We start from the raw sequence: 26486 nt of genomic DNA, 5'->3' as shown, positions 1-26486 counted from the left end.
ACAAGATGCTAAACCATGATTAATCTGTTGGATCTTACTCTTACAAGACTTCGATATTGAAATTCGAGACAAAAAGGGAGCAGAAAATCTCGCAGCTGATCATCTATCTCGTCTTGAAAATCCTGAATTAGATGTTCTAAATGAATCAGCTATACAAGATAACTTTCCAGATGAATATCTTTTGAAAATCGATTATAATGAAATTTCATAGTTTGCAGATTATGCAAACTACTTAGTATGTAGATTCCTTGAAAAAGGGTTGTCGTACCAAAAATGAAAGAAATTCTTTAGTGATGTAAAACACTATTTTTGAGAAGATCCACATTTGTTTAAAAGTTGTCCCAATGGAATAATACACCGATACGTATTCAGAAATGAAGCTAGTCAAATCTTAAACCATTGTCACACATGACCAACAGGAGGGCATTATGAGCCTCAACTCACAGCAAGAAAAGTTTATGACGCTGGATTCTATTGGCCTACAATTTTCAAAGATGCACGCCTTCTTTGTAAATCCTGTGATGCATGTCAAAGGGCCGGAAAAATAAGTCAACGTGATGAAATGCCACAAAATGTCATTCAAGTATGTAAAGTATTTGACGTTTGGGGTATTGACTTTATGGGTCCATTTCCAAAATCTCATAATAATCTCTACATTCTCGTAGCCATTGATTACGTATCTAAATGAGTGGAAGCACAAGCTCTCCCAACTAACGATGCACGAGTTGTAGTCAACTTCTTAAAACGTCTTTTTACTAGGTTCGGAATACCGAAAGCTTTAATAAGTGATCGGGTACTCATTTTTGTAATAATCAACTTGAGAAAGTTCTCAAAAGATATGGAGTAACTCATAAAATCTCAACTGCTTATCATCCACAAACAAGTGGACAAGTTGAAAATACCAACCGAGTTTTAAAACGTATTCTAGAGAAAACCGTAGGATCAAATCCGAAGGAATGGTCCATGAAATTGGAGGATGCACTCTGGGCTTTTAGAACAGCTTACAAAACTCCAATTGGAACCACACCTTTTAAACTCGTTTACGGAAAAGCATGTCACCTTCCAGTAGAAATTGAGCACAAAGCATTTTGGGCTTTGAAGACATGTAATCTTGATTTACATGAAGCCGGACGTCTACGGTTAAGTCAACTAAACAAATTAGAAGAATTAAGACATGAAGCATATGAAAATTCGTTAATCTATAAAGAAAGAATGAAGAAATGGCATGATAAAAGAATCAGAAGTTCAAAAGAATTTAAAGAAGGAGACAGAGTTCTTCTTTTCAATTCACGATTCAAGCTATTTCCTGGAAAATTGAAATCAAGATGGTCTGGACCATTCATAGTCAAAAGAGTTTTCCCATACGGAACAATAGAGTTAATAAATTCAAACGGGATTGAATTTAAGGTTAATGGTCACAGAGTTAAACATTACATAGATAATCCAATGGAAGTTGAAGATGAAGTTAATCACAATTTCGACACCACAGCTAACTAAGTGTGGGAAGATTCGAATCTTTTAAGGATAATATAAATTTCTGTTAAAGTTAAATGTTCTGTTTTCGTGTAGTTCTCGAAAATGGAATCCGCATGGTCTTTCCCTAGCAGACCCTAAAGAACTAGTCTTCTCCCTCCATTCTGAATTTTTTTTTTTTTTTTTTAGGTTTTACGAGATGAAGAATTCCTTTGATCTGAACCATGGTCTACTACTACACGCTTTGATTACTAAACGTAATAATAACATCTTCCCGAGTGAATTAGTATCATTCATAAGAGGAAAAATGGATGAAGTGAGGAAAGAACTCAGGAAGAATCATCATAAGACACATTTTGGTAAAGGAAAATCAAAATTCGCCATAAAAAGAAGAGAATGACACCTTGAAAGATGTCATAAATGCGGAAAATAGTCACATGAAGGTAAATGTTTGAACAATCAAACATATTCAAATACCGAATTTTTTACTCTATGCAGAGAAAGACCGTTCATATGTTTAGAAGAAAAATTATTGAAAAATCGAGGCTACGCTTATGTAGCTATGGAAAACCAAATCACACGACTCTCCTATGAATCAGCTAAAGCAGGTCTCTGAGAATTTTTTTTCTCACAGGTAAGTATGTACAGTTTTTATTTTATTTTTATTGCTTTTAACCATTTGATAATAAACGCTGAATCGTTCGCTATAAAGTATAAAATTGATATTCAATAAAATTAGGTATGCGAAACCGAAATTATTAATATCATACAAAAATTTATTACATCACTGTGAAATTTACCGTTTATTCATAAGGTATAAATATCTTTAATCAATCAATCCAAAATATTTCAGAAATTCGTCAGGAGTAAAACTAGGTAATATAACCGAAATTACTTTACCCAAAAGAGGGGCGTATATTTTTGATAATATTTGATTGATTAAAGTGGGGTAAAAGAACAAAAATATTTTTAATATTATTTTTACCATATTTTTAAAATTAATATTGTAAATTTTTAAAATTAATATATTTAAGTTTGTAAATATTTTAAAAAACTATTATTTTTAATATAAGTTTGTAAAACTAAAATATATAAATATTAATAATATTTATATGAAATTTTATGCATTTTAACTTTAAGTTTGGTGTGAATTTAAAAATAAAATTTACTTTATTTCATTAAGTTAAAAATATGATTTTTAAAATTCGTCGTAATTTGAAAACTAGGTCGTTGAACCGAAATTGCTTTACCCAAGGGAGGGACGAGAAATTTTATTATCATTATTTTTAATCTCATTGATCTAAAGTATGCAAAAACATTAAAAAACCAAAAAATCTTTGCTTTTAAAACAACGATTAAAAGTGACAAATTTTAAAATTTTGTCGAGAGACGAACTAGGATAACGATCCGAAACGCCCTCATTCTAAAAGAAACAAATTTTTAAAATTAATTAATTGTTTCATAAGTAAATGGTTTTATATATAAAAAAAAAGATCAGACCCCATGCGATCGCATGGGGTTTACACTGCATAGCCATGCGATCGCATGGCAAGGAAAAGCTGGGCAGAAACAAAAGGCCAGTCGATTGCTTCTGTCCACACAAAACACACACACATAAACACGAACACACACACAAACACTCTTAAAAATTCCCAATTTTTCACCAAATTCAATCAAATTTCTTGCTATAATCCGCTCTAATCATGTTCAGAAATTTTTCAAAGAAGGTAACGATATCACCCCTAAAACTCTTTAAATTCGATTTTTAGTGTTCTTGAGCTAAAGTTTACCTAATTTAATTTTGATAATTTCTAGTGTAATTAGAGTTAAATTGTTAGTATATTATGTTTGTATAACCTAGATTGATGCTACTTGTCATGATTTGAAGCCTTAAACTTCAAAAATTTTAGAAATCTAGGGTTTGTGTTCTTGAGCAATTTGGGGCTTTTTGATATAAACAGGTTATGGCCGATTTTTATCATAAATTATTACTAAATTAAGTAGTATAACATGTTTAGGTTTCTAAATGATCCAAACATTGATCCTAAACATGATTTTTAAGCATCAAAGTGGACTTTTTAAGTCTAAAATTCATGAACTTGATTATTTTGAAATAAATGCCATTTGAAACTTGTTTAATTGCTAGTAATGATCATTTTAACATGTTATTTGAGTTGAATGCTTATGAACTTTGTATACATTTTCATATATACTTATTTAAAAAATTGTAGAATTGATAAAAATATGAAAATGAGTATAAGTTTAATATGGATTAAACATGTTATTATAATTGTTTTAATTTGTTATTTTGCTAACACTAATGCATATTTGGATGCATAAATTTTGTGTTTATTGTGTTTTGCAGAGAAATACAGATACGGATGGTGCATCATTGTCTAGACAACCTGAACAAGAACCTGATCAAGAACCGCAACCGGAACCACAACCTGAACAACAACATCATTATGATCAACACGTGCCATACTATGAACCAGAACCACAATTTTTTATTACCTACGTAGTATTTCCCGTTCACCATATAATAGAACACCCAACAATTCATGAAGAACAGTTGTATCCCAATTTAAGATTTGATAGAAGTTGGAGAGATTACCCGACGTACCAAAGTAACAAATTTAAGCTTTGGACCAAAAATGTAGAAGTACCAAGGGTAATAGATTGGGAGCATTTGGAAAGGGTCCACCTAGCTAACCCAGTTAGGCAGCATCTAATCCAAACGTATGGCAGCTCTTCTTTTTCCGATTGAGAATGTTTATTTACCACTCGTAGGCCTGTATATAAGGAGTGGTGTGTTGAGCTAATGAGTACTATAGCCTTAAATAAGGATGTAGATAGGTTAGACGATAAGAGTTTTCTTAGATTTTTACTTGGCCGTAGGATGTATAGGATGTCCATGCTGGACATGGCCAGGGCTTTACAGATTTACACTCCCGCTGAATTACTATCACCTGATTGTACAAATTTGATTTATCATGGTGAGAGGGTAGATAGAAATTTTGACGCTAACGCCATCTGGAGGCGTATGTCAAATTATAATGTTTTTACGCGGGGAGGAAGACACTCCTATTTAGATATTAATAAAGCCGAACTTCGTATAATACATAGATTTTTAGCAAACTCGATTACACAAAGAGGTAACCACAAGGAGAAAATGACCCTACACGATTTATTTTACCTTAAGTGCATTCGAGACACTAGAGGCTTTGTTAATATCCCCTACTATGTTGATTTTTATCTGTCCAAAATGGTGGAAGGTATACAGGACGGGGGAATAATAGGAGGAGGTATTTTTGTTACTCTCATTGGAGAGTATTTAGGTGTAGATAGGGAACAAGGGGGTCCAATGATGGTGGTTAGGGAACATGACGAGACTTTAGGTTTTCAAGTCTATCAAGGTGCAAAGGTATTGACTAGAAGACGCAATCAGGCAATACAATATCAAGGCAACCATCCACAGGTGGAAAGGGGTTCGGATGAGGAGATGGAGGAAGCAGATGACATTAGGGATGTCATTATGGATAGTGCTACTGACATTTTTCAGTGTATAGATGAGGTAGAAATGACTAACGAGGCTAGGTATCGTCAGTATGAGCAGTGGCACGCCGAGAATGTATACGAGCAATCCAGGCAACGCCAGCATGACAGATGGCACTATCATCAGCATCAGATCATGAGTGAGCTATCATATCAGGTACCGCATAACTACGTCCCGACTCGACCTGCTTACTATCCGCCACATCAGCCCAATATGCGACCATCATTTACCTTGTACGACCCTAACCAAGCCTATCAGGACACCTATCACCAACCATGGAACCCGAGCGATGACATGAACTGGAACCCCTATCCAGATTGATATAGTTCCGTTGGTGATTTCTATATTTTTATTGTTTTTATCTACTTATGTTTAAACATATAATGTTGTGATACTTTTATGAAATTTTTCACATTTTTATTATTTTGTACTAATATTTCATATTTGATTTGAAAGTGGGATATTAAGTCTCATTTCAAATTATCATGCATGTTTATATTTGTATGTTTGTATATTCTCAATTGTACAAAACAGGGTAAAACAGCGCATTTTCAAATACTGGCATTAAGTTCAGCAAAAGCTATTAATTTTGACGATAAAATGCAAAATATATGTGAAATACCAACAGACGGAATGAACAAATGAAGTGCACCATTTATCATTCAAAGCATACAACAATATGTTTGGAAACTTTGGTAAAATTTTAATCATCTTTTTACGCTAATCACCCTCAATAATTTAAATTGTTACTGATTTCTTGCAAATGAGGGCATTGCAAGATCTTAAGTGTGGGAAGGGGTTAAATTCTTTCGGGTTTTAAATTTTTAATTTAAACACTTGGTTACCAAAAAATTTACTAGTAACGCAGTAGTTGTATTAGAATCTAGTTCTCTCTGATAATAAAGAACAGCCCTAGTCTTATATACTGACTACCCAATTCTAGTAAAAATTTTAAAAATTTTCAAATAAATGAATTCAAAATCATGTTTATACATATTTATGAACGATAAAACCAGGTGTTAACACCGAAATTATTATTACCTTGGAAAGGACATAAATTGAGAAACAACCCAAAATGCTTGAATTCATTTAAAATGGAATAGAGGAGAATAAAAAGGCAAAGAAAGGAAAATAAAAGCCAAGTGTGGGAAAAATTTACCAAGTTATTTAGAACATATATCACATATTTTTGTACAAATAATTGAAGATACTTTTGTTTTGGAAGATATTAATCAGTTTTACCCAGTTTATTGTAATATAAATAGAATTTATAAGGAAGTAAAGTCTTTCGAGAAAAAAAACACGCGCTTCTTGATTTAGGTCAGGAAGTTGTCGTCCAGACCAGTTGTAGAGTCTACGAAAAACCTTGAAAAGTTTTCTCGAAAATCAGCTGGAAATCCACGGACCTCAGCATCAAACAGGGTCGCCAAGTGGTCATACTTGTGCTAACCATGAGAGGATATGTCTCGTACAATGGGGGGCACCGTGCAAATTAGCTTATAAGACTAATGAATCAGATCCCTAGAAAGGATAATCTCATTAAAGATCAAAAATCAGCTTTTAAGCCTGATATTACTCAATCCTTGAGATTGACCTTAAAGATTGAGAATTATAAACTCATGGAATTCAATGATATCTAAACTCGAGCTTGAACGAGAAAATATTTTGATCAAAATTACAAACCGATTTGTTTTCTGAAACCCTATTTTCAATACGTTCATTACCATTGAATGTAAAATCCTAGGAATTCACCTGGAATTCATTAGGTCACCTGAACCAAATCGGGTGTCAACCGTAAGAACGGTGGTTTCATAGCATGGTCGAAGACAGGATCTTGTGCCAGACTGAAAAACTATAGGGTGATCTTTACTATTGCTCCTACAAAGGATAGTAATTGCATCCGACACGATATAGACCATAATCAAAAGCATGTCATTAGACATTGCCTTAATAGTTGCTGGTTCAACGCTTTCCTTTACAACCGGACGGTAGTTTACCGAAAGGTAATATACGGAGCAAATAAACTGGACGTGTTGCTTTCCTAATACAAGGTTAGCAAATGGGTGACACAAAACCATAAGTTTTGAGCTAAAATTTTCAAATCTAAAACCCAAAAAAACATTTTGCAAACACCGGTGAAGGGTTATTCTGGAAAACTTATCTAGGGTAAAAGCTAGATTGAATTTTCAAAAGATCAAATGTTTTCATAAAGATCCAAGTTCCTAAAGGATCTAAATTTTTATAGTCATGTAGGACTGTAAACCACATCGTTACTACCATTGTTCATACCGCCGTATTAAAATCACTAATTTACAAAGTGTGAAGAATAAAGAAGTGATTCTAGTAAAGTTATATTCAAGTTCTATATTGCTTGAGGACAAGCAACGCTCAAGTGTGGGAATATTTGATAATGCTAAAAATGAACATATATTTCATAGCATTATCCTTCAAAAAAGACAAACTTTTAGTTGCAATTGTTCTATTTACAAGTGATATTCGTTTAAATAATAAAAGGTGAAGACAAAAGACAGATTCGACGATTTGAAGATGCAAATGACCAAAAACGCTAAAAAAGTACAAAGTACAATCAAAGTCGTTCAATGTATTGATGAGAAACGTCTAAAAATTACAAGAGTACAAGCCGTGAAACGCAAAGTACAAGATATTAAATCGTACGAAAGGACGTTCGAAAATCCGGAACCTAAAATTACGAGTCAACTAGGCATAAGAATATAATATAATATATATAATTATATAAAATTATATATATTATATTATATAATAATAAACTCAGCAGCCCACGTTTTAGTTGACAATGTGAGCTGGTACAGCTGGCCATGCGATCGCATGGCCAGGAAGAAGGAATGTCATGCGGTCGCATGAGTTACTGTAGCAGGTCAGGTCCTATAAATTGAAGCGTTTGGTCGACGAATTTTTACACGATATATATCCATCTATCATCATACTCTCTCAATATATTTATATTTATATTTTATATTTATAATTTTAATATTAAGTTACTAATAATAAGGTTATAGTGGTGAATGTTTTAAGTTTGTAAGTCGAAATTCTGTCCGTGTAACACTACGCAATTAATACTCATTGTAAGTTATGTTCAACCTTTTTAAATTAATGTCTCGTAGCTAAGTTATTATTATTCTTATTTAAGCCGAAGTAATCATGATGTTGGACTAAATATTAAAGACGGGGTTATTGGGCTTTGTACCATAATTGGGGTTTGAACAAAAGACCAACACTTGTGAAAATTGGACTATGAGCTATTAATGGGTTTTATATTTGTTTAACTGAATGATAGTTCGTTAATTTAATATAGAGATTTACAATTTGAGGTAATTATAAATAACCACATACACTCGATCGGACATGATGGGCGAGATATTTATAAATACTAATAATCGTTCATTTAATCGGACATGGGGATGGATTAATAGTCAATGGACTCATTAAAACAAGGGTGGATTACGTACAAGGACACTTGGCGTAATTGTTAACAAAGTATTAAAACCTTGGGTTACACGCAGTCGATATCCCGATGTAATTATTAAACAAAGTATTAAGACCTTGTTACAGTTTAAGTCCCCAATTAGTTGGAATATTTGACTTCGGGTATAAGGATAATTTGATGAGGACACTCGCACTTTATATTTATGACTGATGGACTGTTATGGACAAAAACCAGATGGACATATCGAATAATCCAGGACAAAGGACAATTAACCCATGGTAATAAATTAAAATCAACACGTCGAACATCATGATTACGGAAGTTTAAATAAGCATAATTCCTTTATTTTATATCTCATCACACTTTTATTTACTGTCATTTTATTTATTGCACTTTTAATTATCGTACTTTTAATTATCACATTTTTATTTAACGTCATTTACTTTACGCTTTAAATTAAGTCATTTGTATATTTAATATTTTACATTAGGTTTTAATTGTGACTTAAGACATAAAATCGACAAACCGGTCATTAAACGGTAAAACCCCCTTTTTTATAATAATAATAATACTTATATATATATTTATATACAAATATAGTTTAAAATATAATATAGCGTTAAATTTAGTTGTATCCCTGTGGAACGAACCGGACTTACTAAAAACTACACTACTCTACGATTAGGTATACTGCCTATAAGTGTTGTAGCAAGGTTCAGGTATATCCCATTCTATAAATAAATAAATAACTTGGTGTAAAATTGTATCGTATTTAATAGTATTTTACAATAAAAATATAACTATTTCGTATACACCTCGCATAACATCAGTCCTCCTTTGCCATCTGGATTTGGTGATACCCTTTGTAGGCATCTAGGAAACATTTGAACTTGTATCCATTGAGTGACTCCACCTTCCAATCTATTTTGGGCAGGGGGTAACAATCCTTTGGACATGCTTTGTTGATATTTTAGTGAAATCGACACACATTCTCCAACCTCCGTCTGATTTCTTGACCATTACAGGGTTGGCCACCCAAGTGGGATATTCGGCTTCGCGTATTATCCCTGCCTTAATTAACTCTTCTACTTCCTCACATGCAGCTTTGTCCCTCTCCGAAGCTAAATTCCTCTTCTTTTTGTGGACGGGCTCTAGGTGCTTGTACTCGTTAAGCCTGTGTTCCGTTACCACTTCTGCCCCTTGGATATTTAGGGTTCGGGGGATCCCCATCATATCTTTATATTCCCAGGCAAAGACATCCATATTGGATTGAAGTAACTTGCGAAGTCCCATCTTTAGGTCCGAAGGTAATTGCCTTCCGAGTAACTTGCTGTTTAGGGAAGAAAGGGTTGATGGATACCTTTTCTTCATGTGAATTCTCTTCCTTGGATTCTAGGATGGTTTTTCTGGGGTTCACCATAGTTTCCTTGATAGCCATGATTACTCTGCCTTGGTCACAAGTTGACGGGAGGGTAGCTATCCCTTGGCTTGTATGAAACTTGACTAACTCGTGCACAATGGATACCACGATTCCCATTCTCGTCATTGCCATCCTTCCTAGGAGGATGTTGTGTTGTGAATTTGCTCGAACAACGACGAAGTCTAATGTCTCATTCCGTGTCATAGGTGGCTCTCCAATGGTGAAATCAAGGTCTATTTCACCTATCGGCCAGCATCTTTCCCCTGAGAGGCCGACCAGGGGTACTCGTGGTGGCATTAACGTGCTTTAATTACTAGGCTGAGCTACTGAAAGCAGTGCTCATACATCACGTCACACAAGCTACCGCTGTCGAGGTAGATTCTGTGGACATCCCTATCGAATATCATGCCGCTGATAGTGACTGGTTGATCAGAAGGAGTGATAGTATCTAGCGCAGGGAAGGAGATTTCCTCCCAGTCAATGACTTGGGGTGACCTGCTTCTTTTGAATCTCTTCGGGATTCGATTGCGAAGCAACTTTCTATGGCTAGGATTACTTTACCCGTGTTAGGCTTTTTGTCTTCAGTAACAGGCTCGGAAGCCTTCGTTGTCTTTTGAATTCCTTTCACCAAGTGTGAAAGTTTCCCTGATCTTACCGCGTCTTCGATGGCAAGCTTTAGCTGAATGTATTCCTCTGTCTCATGACCATAATCATTGTGGAAGTGGCAAAACTTGCTTGTGTCTCTGGGTTTTCCTTTATTAGCCAACTTTGGTGGTGCTTTGAAGGCTTGTGCTGCCTTTTCGGTGGAAAGAATTTCCTTCGGAGTTTTTATGAGAGTTCCTAAGATTCCGGTGTTATTTTCCCTTTTGTAAGGGGCGTAGCGTCCCTTATCCTCTCTTTTTCCATGCCTTTCTTCTCGGCTACTGGACTTTTCCTTCCGCTTTGAATTGATTTGGTCTTCGTATGTGAAAGTTACAGCAGTTTTCTTCGCATCTAGCCAAACATAGGCTCTGTCGAGAAGTTTCTCGTAACTATCTGGGAGGTCCCGAGTAAGATGTTCTACCAGGGATCGGGCCCTGCAGCCATGCAGGAGGCCCGAGATTCTTTGTGTATCTGGTAGGCCAGCTATTTGCTGAGTTTCATCGGTGTATCGACTAAGGAAAGCTCGAGTTGGTTCGTGATCCTTCTGTCGAATATTGTGCACGGCAACATGATTTTTCTTGTGACGCTTCTGCTGACTGAACTTGGACTTGAAATGTCACTTTAGCTCATCGAAGCTTGATATCGAGTCTTTAGATAAAGAGTCAAACCATATTCTTGCGTCACTTTTGAGCATGTATGAGAAGGCATGACAGGCCACGACCATGTCCCATTTGGCCATCCTGGCGGCTGCTTCGAATACGTTGATATAGTTGTCCGGATCTTCCTTTCTTTCATAGTACCCCAGGTGCAAAGGTATCTTCATCCCCGTGGGCAACGAGTGGTTTTGGATGCCTGCAGTGAAGGGCGTCTTCTGATTCTTCCAAAAGCTATCTACATCAGTAGTGTTATTTGCTAGAGGGGGACCATTGGTGCTGTTAACACCGTTTTGCGTTGCATACCCTCTTGGTTGGGATGGATACACCAAGTACCCGCCATTCCAAGTCGGCAGCTGAGGTCCTTGAGGAAAATGAGCGGTTGGTTGGCTCATGGAGCGTCGTAATAAGGTGTGTTGGGAGCCATCCAATGCAAAGGTCCCCCAAGGACAAAAGGTGGGATTACAGACCCTCCTGTGTTGATAGAAGCATTATTGAGGAAGGCGTTGCCGTTAGGGACACCATTGGTGTTTGGTGCATTAGAGGCATTATGGTTTGAGACACCGTTAGTGTTGGGTGTAATTCAACCGTTTGGTGCATTAGGCACCGGAACTATTGGATCCTTAGGCAAGGGGTTTCGCCTAGGTGGGGATTCCATTTTGATTTCTTCATCGTATTCCTCACTATCATATGTGAGAACTTGTTTGCTCTTGATGTGGTCTTCAACACGCAGCTTCTTGATAACTTCTTTGATACTGTCGTAATTCTTGAGGATAAACGTTTTATTCAACAAGGGCGGTGGACCTGAGTTATCTTGGTTTGTGGTTATGGGCATTACTGGAGTAGTGAGAGTTCTAGCACTCCCTTCAGCTTGCACATTAGATTGGGGTAAAGAGAAACCCGGTGGAGATTCTGGGTCAACCATGGTGGTTTAGTGTTTAAACAAGGTTTAGAGTTTGTAAAAGACGTTAGATCCCACGGATGGCGCTAATTGTTTGTAAACTTTTTTGGCGTAATCCTAGTGTTGATTAGGATTAGGTTGACTCATGAATTAATGATGGGTTAGAGTGTGATTAGCTATGATTAAGGGTGTGGGAGATGTTTTTATTATTTGGTGGCGGTTCCCCGAATGTAGTGGGATTATGATCTCACTTTACGCCTCGAAGGTATTTTCTACCATTGTAATGAGTTCTTTGAGTTTTGATGTGTGAGTGATTGATGAGATTCCCTTATGCTGAGATAAACATCTCTTTTTATAGTGTTATTGGGGAGCTGGTCCCTGGTTTTGAAGTCTTGACCAGTTTCCAAGGTGACTTTGGAGATGTTGGTGAACTTTCTATAAATGGGTTACGGCGCTACAGTGCTCAAGGAAAGTCATATAGATGCCTTCCTCTTTTACCTTGGTGGCGCCGAATACTATTTGTAGGGAATATTTTGTCATACCCCGTCCAAATTCTCTTGGATGAATACAATAACATCTGGTACCATTGCGATGAACGCACCTCTATATGCCATGAACGACTCCATGTAATATCTTTAAAATGAGCAAATGCACAGCGGAAGATTTCTTTAATACCTGAGAATAAACATGCTTTAAAGTGTCAACCAAAATGTTGGTGAGTTCATATGTTTATCATAAAACAATAAAATTCATCAATTTGATAGACCACAATATTTAAATGTTGCATGGTACAAATGGGCCCGAATCCTATACCCACCTGTAATGTACATGCGATATCTTTTAAAAAACAGTACACCTTTCTCGTGTACGAAACCATTTTTCATAAATCTTAGTAACCGTACACATATATCGTGTACAAAATATCATACACATAACATGTGTATAAAATCATTCTCTCGATACATAACATTCACTTTTCATTCATTGCTTGGCTTGGTAACCGACCTTAACATATAATGCGCATCAATAATATCCCCAAAACAGAACATCTCGTCTGTATAATAATCATATAAACTTCGAAGTACTAAACACCACGCCCACTAGCTCTTCCGTCTAGTGAACATTCTGGGTGGGGGTGTTAAACCCGGTAGCTACCTTTAGGATTCGCGTGAATTAGGGCCATACCCGATTCTAATTCTTAGGTTACTAAGCAATAATAATCAGGGGAAATATTCACAACAATTAGTGGCAATTATAACGTCCAACTAATTCAATAATAATCCACAGAACTTCCGTCTGCATAATAATTCATTCAAGGAATGTTTTACTTGTGTCTATCTCGTCAAACATTTATAAAAGCATTTCATGTATTCGCAGTTCAAAAACATATTTCAAAAGCATTTAATAAAGCAGTTGTAAAAACAGTGCATGTATTCTTAGTCCCAAAAATGTAAAGAGTAAAAGGGAGCAAATGAACTCACAATATTGTATTTTATAGTAAAAATACATATGGCGAAACTGAACAATGCAGGGTTGACCTCGGAATCACGAACCTATATCATTTATATATATATTAACACATATGCTTACAATCAACGAAGTAAATCTTAAGTTATATTAATTAATAATTTAAATATATTTATTTTTATATATTTTGAATAAGTAGTATTTATTATAAAAATATTAATATAGTCATATTATGTGTATTAAATATAGTTTTATATGACTTAATAGTGATTTGATAAGATAATATTAATGATAAAATTTTGTATTATTATATAATAATAATAATAATAATAATAATAATAGTAAATATACTTAATAATGATTGTAATCATAATCATATTAATAATAATAATAAGATTTAATAAAGATAATAATGATAATGTTAAAAATAATACTAATAAGGTTATTAATAATAAAAATGATATCTTAACCATAATAATCATAATAATAATAATAATAATAATAATAATAATAATAATAATAATAATAATAATAATAATAATAATAATAATAATAATAATAATAATAATAATAATAATAATAATAATAATAATAATAATGATGATAATAATGATAATAATAAGAGTATAATAAATACTACCTCACAAGAAAAGCCCCAAAAATAATAACTGCCCATGTTCGGGCTCGAACTCGCGACCTCCCATTTAACCAATAACATGCTAGACCAACCCTCTATTTCGGTTTTTCTGATTAAGAACACCACTTAAATTTATTTAACCCACCTTTCATTGTTTTCCCATTCTTCTTCTTCGCACATAAGTCGATTGACCAGAGTTTTATCAATCATCATTCATTATTCGGATCATCATTAATATCATTTTCAGGATTTTATGTATCACTTAATTTGTCACCACCATGGTTATGGTAATCGAAAAGAAAGAAAGAAAAGAAATTAGGTTTGATTCATCGTCTTCATCACTAGTATCCGTCATCTTTATCATCCTGTTCCTATCATCACATTCCCTCGTTCTCATCAGAAACTGGCTAGAGCTGCAGCGTAATTGGTTGCTTGCAGTCAGTTCGTAAATTATAGCAGCAATAGTAACGAGTTTGCAATTCAAAGCCAAGTTGCTCCAAGAGCCCAATTAACAAGTGGTAGCCCAACAAGTAACATCAAAAGCCCATTACATAAACAACAAATATGCAGCTCAACACCTGGTGAAATTGTTGGCTCGTTAAACCTTCCCCTTAGGATTCTTTTTCATCTAATGTCCCCACCATAAACCTATCATCCCAGTAACATCTAATTATGCTTTATATAATTGGTTGAGTTTTTTAAATAAATGGGTAATGAGCTGTAAAGAGGCATTATATATTTGGATACCTCATCATAATCTCACCAAATCATTGTAAACAAATAAATATATATATATATAGCGGCAGTGGGTATTTGGTGCTTAACAAAAGCATAATTTATGCAATCTGGTTCGAATGCAGAAAAGTAAGAAAAAAAATAGATAAAACGATGTGGTTGTAGTTTGTTTGTTCACGTCCATTCAGAAGGAAGCAGCACAAGAATTTTCACTAGCTTGTGTGGTGACTTGGGTGTTGTTTGGTTGTCCGGTAAACAGAAGGTAACGGCTTAGTAGCAATAGTTAAATGGGTGGTCTGTGGTTCTTTGGTTTTTGAACAAACAATATAGTGGAAGGTGGCAGTGGTTGAGGGTGTCGGTGTAATGGTTGTGGGTTTGTGGTTCTAACATGTATATGTATTATATATATATAGATAGAGAGCTTAGTTGAGGTTCAATATTATATGGTGGTGAGTGATGTTTGTTTCGGTGGTGGTGATGTTCAAACGAAGAGAATATGGAACAAGAATTGTAGCAGTTGGATTGTGGTTTGGTTTTCGAATGGGACCAAAGTAAAACCGTCAGGTTATAGCGAATTGCAAGGCAATTAAGTCGTAGGGTTGATGAGGGTGGTCTTCCCCTATAATGATTGAGCTAATGCACAACAAGAAGAGAGTTATGGGGTGGTCTCGGTTCTGGGTTGGCAAACGAACAGGAATACATAAAAATATAATATTTTGATGGTTGTGGAGGTGGTGAATTTCTCGAATATCTATCAAACACAAGTGGTTTGTGTTGTTAGCATAACAAACAGGTAACATGAGTGATTATAAGAGATGCATGTGTCAATATTTAAATATATATAATATAATACTTACAAATTGATAATTGTGTTAATGGAGGATACGATGAAGATGAGGGTGAATTAAATTTGTATTGGTTCGGTTGTCATTGAAGGAAAGAAATATGCGATTGAAAATGAAAGAATTATGGTTGTTGTTATGTATTGTTCTTGTAACAGAATTTGGGGTGTGAGTTGATCTTAGATACATGCATGTACATAAGTCAAGATATTTAAATCATACAAAAACAGTAAAAGTTCAATTATATGTGTGGTGTTTGTCAAAAGGAGGACAGTGATAAAAATATATATCTCCTACTTGTGCGTAAATGACAAGAAGATAAATAGAAACACAGCTGCTACTCCTATTATTTTTATATACATGTGAATGTTACTTGTTTCTTAATAATTTAAGATTGAGAATTGAGATTGAGAGCTCATCACGAGTAGACACACTACAAAATAGCCGGTGGACCACAGGTGATGATCTGATCCGTAATTGACAGCGAAAGACACAATTCGATCAAACAATAATGACACTTGTACATGTAGTACCTCTCAATTACTTTTGCACATGCCACACTTGGGAATAATAATCAATTAAAAGAAAGAATTGACACCATAATCATCATTTTATGTCCATATTTCTTGAACGAATTTCTAAAATGTTATTATTTATTTTGAACGATATTTACAATTATTATTGAGTATTCTTTAATTCACTAAGGCTTATACATTGTACTTCGAACGAATACATTTTTAATAGGTCTATAATTTATATCACTCAATTCGAATCACCGTTTATTCTTAAAATCACATAAGTTCGTTTTTAACCTGTTTAATATCGATCGAATGATAATTGAGTGTTACTATCGTTTCTTAAATAAATTCGAAACTATATATATATATATATATATATATATATATATATATATATATATATATATATATATATATATATATATATATATATATATATATATATATATATATATATATATATATATATATTCCATATACTTTATTTATATATATATATATAGATACTTTTTAAATAATAATTATCATAATATCATATTTTTATTTTTTAATATCAACAACATATACTATTTCAAATTATATTTTCAATTATTATATATATATATATATATATATATATATATATATACACACACACACACACACACACACACATATCTATTTACAATCCATTGTTCATGAATCGTCGGAAATGGTCGAAGTCAAATGAATGTACGAAAATAGTTCAAAATTTTTGAGATTCCACATAACGAACTTTGCTTATCATGTCAAAAATATCAAATCGTATCGAGAGTTTGGTTTAAAATTATTCGAAATTTTCCGGGTCGTCACATATTTTCCATATCTCTTTGTTCCGTGTAGTTATTTGATGTAGCGGCAGTCCTTTGGTACTGATACCTAAGATGTCTTCGTTGCCAACTGCCTTCGGGCAATTGTTTTATGCCTTATGAAATTTACTCGAGATATTGGGTACACTATCACCCCACTAAAGATGCAGAATCTTGAATTACTCTGAGAGGAGCTGTGGTGCCTATCATTAGCCTACGTATCGGAGCTACTGTTCCAATCACAAATCCAACAATCTGTTACAAAAAGGACACATTGTTAAGTTTGTACACCTTTAACAATAATTGATAATATATAATGTAAGAGTTGGGAAGGCATCATACAGCTCCGATAATTGATGGTGCAAACACGGCCTTCAATTTGATACGTTTTGAAAATGTAACCAACTGTTGCTTCATCACATGTAATCTCACCTAATTGAAAATCACATTTTGAAAGAATTACTCCAACCAGACTTGAACTCGCCAGTGGCGAAGCCAGAATAATATATGGTTGGTGTCATAAAATAACGTCGGAATGTATTATGTCCAAACAATTATTGACAAACTATGATTAAGTACAAAAAATAAAAATCAAGTTACTTTCTACCATACATTCAATTACGCAAATCTGATTTCACAAGCTTCATTGTTAAGAAACACTTCTTTACCATCGCAGTTGCAACATGCACGATCAAAGCAAGCTTTAATAACCAATTGACATAACGCAATGAAATATGTTTTTCTAATATGCTTCTAACTACAAGTTAGAAACGATTATTGGTATTATTAAAATAAATTATAATGGGCCGTATATATATATAGTAATAATAGATAGATAATAGATAATAATTTGGTTGTGCATTTGAGGTACGTTAAACCAATCCATCCAAATGTAAAATAAACACTGGATCAAATATTATTTATGTTGAGTGTGGGGTCTTTACTATTGTTGAATGAGGTCAATATTATAGAATTAAAAAATTTCTACCCAAAACATAATATACTCCTAGTTCAGGAAAAAGAAATCGATGGTGTCAAGTGACCCCAATCTAGACTATGTGGCTCCGCCACTGGAACTCGCTACGTTTTGGTTCTAAAGGCAATTAATTACCTTCACTTTTTCATCGACTTTGAATGAAGGATGCAAAGTTTGAGTCTCATCTTTTTGTTCGATTCCTGTTTCTTTGATAGGGACAACTACATTGTTACCAGGATCTTGAGAGTGACCCACAAAAACCCGTACTAGAATGTATACATATAACCACAGATATACCGCCCCAATCTAATGAATTTTTCATCATAGTACATAATTAAAACGGCTTTTTAGGAAAATATTGCACAATTACATTATAATTTGTCATGTCGCTTCTAAAAGTACATACTGCTAGTGAGAGTGAAGTATAAGCTATGCTATGGTTAGAGCAAACATCAGGATCTCCAAAGGGACTGCCTTTCTCTTTGCATACAGCTGGTAATATTATCAAAAGCATGTTCCCTAAATTTCCTATATTATTATATTCATGATGATCATACTTAAAATGACGACGACAACAACAACAACAAAACTCAATGGGTGTTGATATATCCAACTTAATTTTTACTTCTTCCACCATAACTGTGAATTAATATGTTGTACTGTACAACATATTAATGCATAGTTATGGTGGAAGAAGTAAAAATGAAGGTGGATATATCAATCCCCATACCACATAAGTGGTGCATGGGGAGGTGAGATGTAGACAATTTTTCCCCTATCTGAGAATAAAGACAAGTTATTTCTCCACCCAGAGTGAAAACACACTCAAAAGTGGAGAAGGTCATCCATCTCTATTCAACGGATAGAGAGATTGCTTCCGAGTGGGCCTCCGGTCAATAAGTAGGAAAAAAAATTTAAAAATTAAAAATAAAATTGAGACGCCATAAAAATGGTAAAATTAAATTTTCATGGGTTTTAAATCCTGCCTAAAAATTACTTTAGGCTCTAAGAGTCAGTCAAGTCGCCAATTAATCGATGCTTGCTGTCGACTCAATAACTAGAGCCGTTGATCATACTTAAAATGAATTTGTACTAATTACATTTTTTAATTGTATGTCATCAGAGTTGAATGGTACAAGTAATTACCTGCAACACATGTACCAATAATGAGGCCCTTTAGATGTTGAGGTGGTCTCGTAGTTAGAATTTTGAATCGATGGTGTCAGAAAATAATATCAAAAGTGGGTGAAGTCAAGATTTAAAATCTTTGATGGCACAAATTTAAAATTAAAATATACTGAGTCATATAGTTTAATTGACAAGATATAATGAAGGAAAAAAAACACATTCTAATACAAATATCGCTTTTTTCGGTTTATAATAGTTGGTGGGCTTTAGAATATAGAAATAGGTAGCATGAAATAGAGATTGACAATTGAAAGTAAAAAGCAAGTGGAATAGAACTTGCACCCATTTTTAAAGAAATTAATTGTAGAAGTGGGTGCAACCACTAAGCTAATTTGAATCTTGCTGTTTAAAACTACAAAATATAACTATAAAATCTGAAAATTCAATGGTGTCAAATGCACCCATTAAAATTAACGTGGCTCCGCCATTGGGTGGTCGATCATAAGCAACCATCCAAGGGCAGACCCAATTATAATTGTTAAAATATTAACAGGCATAAACCACCTGCAATTTCACAAGACTTCAAAGGAAAAATAGGTAAACGGATAAGATTTTTTTTTTGTTCAGACGCTACCCAATGAAGCGAAGTATCATTTACACATATGTATATGGTGTGACAGTTTCAAAAATTAATTTTTGAGCCACACCATTATATGCTACTAGTGGGATTTGAACTTGTGACCTCGTGAAGAACTTAATTAAAGGAACCAACAACTAGGCTATCTTGAAATAGTCCAGTTTCACAAGATTTTATTTGTTTTCAAATTTGGGGTAAAAACAAACTTTAATAAAATAAGGACAATTCATCAAAAAGATGAAATTCTAGAGAAAAACGAACAAAAGGACCATACACAACCAACCAAGCCACGTAACAAGGCACCACAAAAACCAAAACCTAAGAGGGCTAACCATTAATAAACAAAGAGAGAGCCTAATCTCGACCAAAGAAAAAGTTACACCCCATGAACAGAGGAGAAAATAATAACCAAACAACCTGAACATACATTAACAAAATATGATACATTTATTATTAAAGGCAAACCAATTAGCACATATCAGTTACATAGTCCAGACTCACAAATAGAAAACTTACATTGACACTATGTTTTTGTAAGTGATTGTTCTAGCCAGGTTGCTGCCTGTTGGTTGTGTGAAAGATATCAAAACAACAAGGAAAAGAAGAAGAAAAAAAAAGGCTGATTTGGATTTTGCTGTGGAGGCGCGGCGCGGCCCACTCTGGGCACGGCGCAGCTAGGGCCTAACGGGCTGAAAATTCTAGAATCAAGTTTTCTAGTTCCCTAAGTTGTTTCCTTGTCTATATAAACATCTCATTGTAACCCTAACATGTGTGATAACCCGGAAATTTCTGACCAAATTTAAACTTTAATCTTTATATGTTCCCGACATGATAAGCAAAGTCTGTAATGTTGAATCTCAAAAATTTTAAACTGTGTTCATACATTCATTTAACCTCGACCAAATTCTGACGATTCACGAACCATTATATAAATGGATATGGTTATATATATATGTATATATATTATAACTTGAGAATATTAACAAAGTATTAAACGTAAAATACTTTTCATGAACGTATTTGTTTCAATATGTTTATTGAGGGAATTATAAGATAATATCAAATGATTGAATTATCAAGATTCATTATGATATGATTTACGTGTCTCTGTTGAGAGGTCCATTTTGATTTAGGAAACCTTTCCTTTTTATCGGTATTCAGAATAATTGGTAAAGTGATTTACAAGTAAGACAAGGGTTAGTGAAGTTTTCCTGTTCGATTTCCTATATAGGTATTAACTAGTTAACTTTCATATTACTTAATGTGAAAGTAAAGTTATAGGATATAAATAACTTAGAATATGAATATCGACGTTTTACCTTAAAATGATTTCGTACGTTTAACCTTTGGACTTTATCTCACGCTTCATCAATATTTAGTAATTTAAAAACTTGAAACCTATTATATATAATTTTACTTTTCAAATACGATATAACAATTTTCATTATTTTAACCTTTTAACAAAATGATTCTTAAATATATTAGTTTTGGAAAACAAAAGTTATCATATTTATTTGATTTAGTACTAAAACGTTTTCAATTTAGAAAGAACTTTATTATCAAAACGTTTTATAAGATACTTTGTTAATGAATTTTGAAGAACTTAATTAAAGCTTTATATTATAAATTACGAATATATATATATTGTGTTTCAAAAACGTAAACGTAATATGACATAATATTTTCTATCATTTAAACGATTATAAATGAGTCTTGAAATATAATTACTTTTGAAAGATTAAATATTATATTATTAAACATATTTCAAACTTATATTTTGAGATATATATATATATATATATATATATATATATATATATATATATATATATATATATATATATATATATATATATATACTTTACAATGTAACGAGATATAATAATAACGTAGTCATAAAACGTTTTGATTTAAAATAATATTATTATATAACGAGACGTTGATTTATAGAAGCAAATGACCAAAACACTCAAATGATTAAGATACATCTTGAGTGATATAGTTTATTAATAATCTAAGGCTATATTTTGACAAGGGTACGAGTCACTAAACGTAAAGTGATAGTTTTCTAAGCGTACGAAATAGCGTTCGAGAGACCGGAACCGGAACATAAGTCAAGTGACAACGTACAAGTCATTGGAACAAAAATTACAGGATAACTATGCACGTAAATATAATATAATATATAATTAATTATATAAATTAAATATATTATATATTATAATAAAACCGTCGGCAGAAAACAACCAAACGAGGGGTGAGCTGGTCTAGGTTTCTCCACGATCGCGGTCAAATGAAGAAGAGGAACCCCGCAATCGCGGGGGTATGGGGTCCAGGAAAGGGCTATAAAACCCCATCGTGTTTCTGTCGAATTCATTCATCATTTACTCTCGATCTCAATCTCTCAAATATATATATATATATATATATATATATATATATATATATATATTATATTATTATTATTATTATTAATATTATTATTATTATTATTATTATTATTATTATTATTATTATTATTAAGATTAATATAATTATTATTAGGAGTATTAGTATCATTATTATTATTATTAGTATTATACATAAAAAATTACGACGAGGTTATGTCCGGGTAATTTCAAAATGGGTTTTTCGAGAGGGATAGAGCTAAAGAAATGATGGGTTATAGCTATGGAGGTTATGGGTATGGTTTGAGGGTACAGCTCTTGAGGTCAAACTAGTGTTTATCAACTCCGTTGCGTCTACGTACTTTCCTGCAATATTGAATCTCAATATTGATACGTGAGCACTCATATCTTATTTTTTTTATATTAATAGTGTATCCCTGACTAGTGCTCGAGTATATATGATTATGCATGCTTGTATGTTTAATTTCGTCGTTAAATAGTTTATGGTAAATCACGAATTTATTACGTATGCTACTAGAATAAGGTATATTGTAACGACCTTGGATTTTCCAATGTTTATTTATTAATAATTATTATTATTAATACTTGTGATTAAACAAATGTATGTTATTACATTTACTTGTTGCCATGATTGCCCGTACTTGACTTTAATTGCCCGAAACATCTTTGTGACACACGAAACTTACACGAATAATATTTTCAGATATTATTTACATTCATGATTAAGTTTTATTAATCATTTTAATTAACTATGGTTATTAGTTAGTTACTTGGGCTTTTAATTGGATTAACTTGTTAATTACATGCATACTTGGGCTTTTAATTGTACATGGACTTAGAAGCCCACCCCACTCACTTTAATGGACTTAATTAGCCCAACCTACTTCTTTAATGAACTAGTTAGCCCACTAACTCATGCAAGTATTACTTTAGAGATTAACTAGTTAGTTTAAGCTACATGGAATCTAGTTACACATCTTCCCCATGAACAACCACCTTATTATCCAACTTTTAAGGCTTTACATACATGAAACTAGTGAACAAATCTCTTCCTCTTTTCCCCCCATGAAACCATCGGTTTAGATGGCTACAAGGAGAGTTTTATTTTCAATTTTTCATTACTTACACACTTGCATTTCTCTCATTCCAAAAACACACACAACTTACTACACTTTTCTCTCAAGGTTTTCTTTCTTTCTTGTAAGTATTATGAACAACTCTTCTTCCTTTTCTTTGTCCTAAAAACCGAATCCAACATAAGCATCATCATCATTCTTTGTAGTTAACTTGTTACTTGTCTTTGATTAAGTTACTTACTAGTTGTTATTATTTACTAATTATTAAGAATCAAACTGTTTGTTTGATTCTTCATATCAACTTGTTCTTACAAGACATACAAGACATAAACTTTCTAGTTTATGATCTACACTTAACACTTGTTTAAAGATCAAAGTTCATGTGTTGAAAGCATACTTGTGTTCATGAAGTAAACATAAAGTTTACTTTCTAAAGATCAAGACTTAGGCTTGAATCTTTAAAAGTATGAAACACATGAACTTATTAACTTGTTTACTTAGTTTATTTCTTTATATTATGTACTTTAATTTCATGTTTGTTGGTTAAATGGTCAAGTATTACAAGTTAGTCTTGATCTCATACTTTCTTGAACTAAAATTAACTTTGAAAGTTCAAGAACATGTAAGTAAGCTTTCTTTAACTATAACCTTGTACACTTATGTTAGATCTAGACTTTTGGGTCTAGGATCTTCAAGATCTAACTAAGAACTGTGTTCTATAACTTAAGATCTTAATTTCATAAGTTCACTTTCAAGTTTGTAACTTATTATTAGTTTTAAAGTTCATGTATGTGTTAAATATAAGACTTTGATGTAACTTTGGTTCATCAAAACACTTGCAACACTTAAGTGAGTTGTGTTTCATGTCTTAGACTTACACTTGGGTTATGATGGTCAAACCTTGGTGAAAATGGTTTGAACACATCAACGAGTTGTACACTTGAAGCTATATGCATCAAGGATGAGAACCATGATAAGCATCGAGCACCAAGAACCACCGGAACCTACTGACCCTACTGTTTTACTGTTTCTTTATCTGACCTGTACGACTTGGGCTACTGTAGTTATGATTTTCAGATAGCTATGTTTGAGTAGATAACTTTTCATATAGGACTCGTCTTAATCCGAGTTACGGTTTAGGATTTATGGCCCTCCGATCGTCACTATGTCCATTTAACGTTGTGCTGAAAATTCTGACCTACTCGCACTTAGACCGTCGCCACGGTCAAACGAAGACGAGTTTGCTTCTGTAATTTTTACCACAACTAAAGGACTCATATACGGAGCCATGGCCATTGGTCTCAAATTATTTCAGTAGGTATAGAGGCCGTGGTGACTGACCGAACTCAGCCTTTGTCTTAAACTCTTTTCATGAACGAAACTTACTTTACACCTTTTGTTTAATGATGAATGATGATGACCCTTAAGACCTTATTTACATACTTTTAAACCTATTCGGATGATTTACTGACTTAGTGATATTTGACTTAGGTTGAGGACCCGTTTGAACAACCTACATACTTGCTTATTTCCCGAGTCGTACTTTACCGCTACTTGATCATTGTGAGTTATAGCATTCCCTTTTTACTTTAACTTATTTTGGGAACTGAGAATACATGCGGATTTTATGTTTTACATACTAGGAATGAGTACTTAAACTTTATATATGTGTGGGTTATATAACGGCAGAAACATTCCCTTTAGCTCGGTAACGTTTAGTCATTGGTTTTTGAACCGGTAAACGCGAATCTTAGATATGGATCCATAGGGTTTGACATCCACACTCGGGCTAGTAGCGCTAGCATTTAACGAGTGTTTAATACTTCGTAAACATATGCACTTTCCAAGTGTACTTTCAGGGGGTATAAACGTTAAGTTAGTTACCAAGTGCCTACAGTTAACATATACTTTATCATACTATTTTGAAACGCTCTTTGTACCACTGAAATCTCGTGGCCTACCTTACATACTATTATACTTAAACTATAGCTCACCAACCTTTGTGTTGACATTTTTAAGCATGTTCTTCTCAGGTGCTTAAGGTTATTTGCTTCTGCTGTCGTGCTAGTCTTGCCATAGACACCCGCTGCTCTAGTGTTATCACCGCATTAACTGTTTATCTTGCATTCAAACTTTAATACATTTGAAACTATATTTTGTAACGACCTAAGGGTCACATACATTTATTCATGCTTGCTATTCGTAGAAGCATACTGTTGGTGTAAAACATTTGATGTCGATTATGACGTCACCTTTCTATCGTGAATGCAACTTCTTTTATTACAGCATATAGTATTTAACCTTGTAATGATCCTGTTGTTGATGATTCGTACACGATGGTTTTGTACGGGGCATCACATTTGGTATCAGAGCATTGGTTGTAGAGAATTAGGTTGCATTAGTGAGTCTAAGACCGACCCGAGTAGGATTCACTAATAGGACTAATCTACAACTTGCTAGTTTACTTGTTTCCGCTGAACTTACTGCATGCTGCTGCTTACTTCGGTTGCTATATGCCGTATGCTATTACATGATTTCACTACTGTATGATATTACTTGCTTCCGATTGCATGCTACTTCTGTACGATTCGTTAGTATTGCCATGCTACTTGTTGTTATACATGATTTAAACTGTTGGCCTAATACGTGCTTGCTTTATGACTTACTGACATGGAAAAATTTATTTTTCCTTGTTCAGATGTTGGATACTCCACCTGCTATCATTTTGGGCAGTTCAGACTCGTCATCCACCCCACCTGCTGCTGCTGCCGTCACACCGATCCCACTACCCACGAGTGACCCCGGCGCTTCATCTTCCGGGACTAGCAGCCAGGCGCCTGCCCCAGTGGTTACTTCTAGCGGAGCCCAGGACCCTTCGGAGATTCCAGCTCCATCTGCCCCTGGACCCTCAGGATCACAGCCCCGCTCCGGTGAGATTATGATTCCCGCGGAGTTCGGGGAACGTCCATTCCGTAACCGGTATCGCCATTGGTACCGACGCGCCCCTGATGGATGACTCATTCCGATCGGACCCGCTAGGTACAGACAGATGATGGCTGCTCAAGGAAGGCCAGTTCAGCCACCCGTACAGCCACCACATGATTCGGAAGACCCGTCATCCACT

At 33.9% G+C, this 26486-nt stretch overlaps 1 protein-coding gene across 1 annotated transcript in view; it reads right to left on the bottom strand.

Annotated features, from left to right (window-relative positions):
- The window catches only part of LOC139863904 (protein PIN-LIKES 3-like), a 231987-nt gene that overhangs the window by 192088 nt on the left and 13413 nt on the right, over positions 1-26486 (bottom strand). Inside the window, exons 3-9 of the mRNA XM_071852507.1 lie at positions 20395-20436; positions 19741-19805; positions 19260-19316; positions 18520-18641; positions 18249-18419; positions 17480-17569; positions 17292-17392 (exon numbers count right to left, since the gene is read on the bottom strand). Coding sequence (XP_071708608.1) covers positions 17292-17392; positions 17480-17569; positions 18249-18419; positions 18520-18641; positions 19260-19316; positions 19741-19805; positions 20395-20436 — 648 coding nt within the window. The remainder of the gene's footprint in view (positions 1-17291; positions 17393-17479; positions 17570-18248; positions 18420-18519; positions 18642-19259; positions 19317-19740; positions 19806-20394; positions 20437-26486) is intronic.

This window comes from Rutidosis leptorrhynchoides, chromosome 8 (assembly GCF_046630445.1).
Source record: "Rutidosis leptorrhynchoides isolate AG116_Rl617_1_P2 chromosome 8, CSIRO_AGI_Rlap_v1, whole genome shotgun sequence".
Classification (NCBI taxonomy): Eukaryota; Viridiplantae; Streptophyta; class Magnoliopsida; order Asterales; family Asteraceae; genus Rutidosis; species Rutidosis leptorrhynchoides.
The sequence above is the reverse complement of the archived record's forward strand: the minus strand, read 5'-3'. Positions and strand labels throughout refer to the sequence as shown.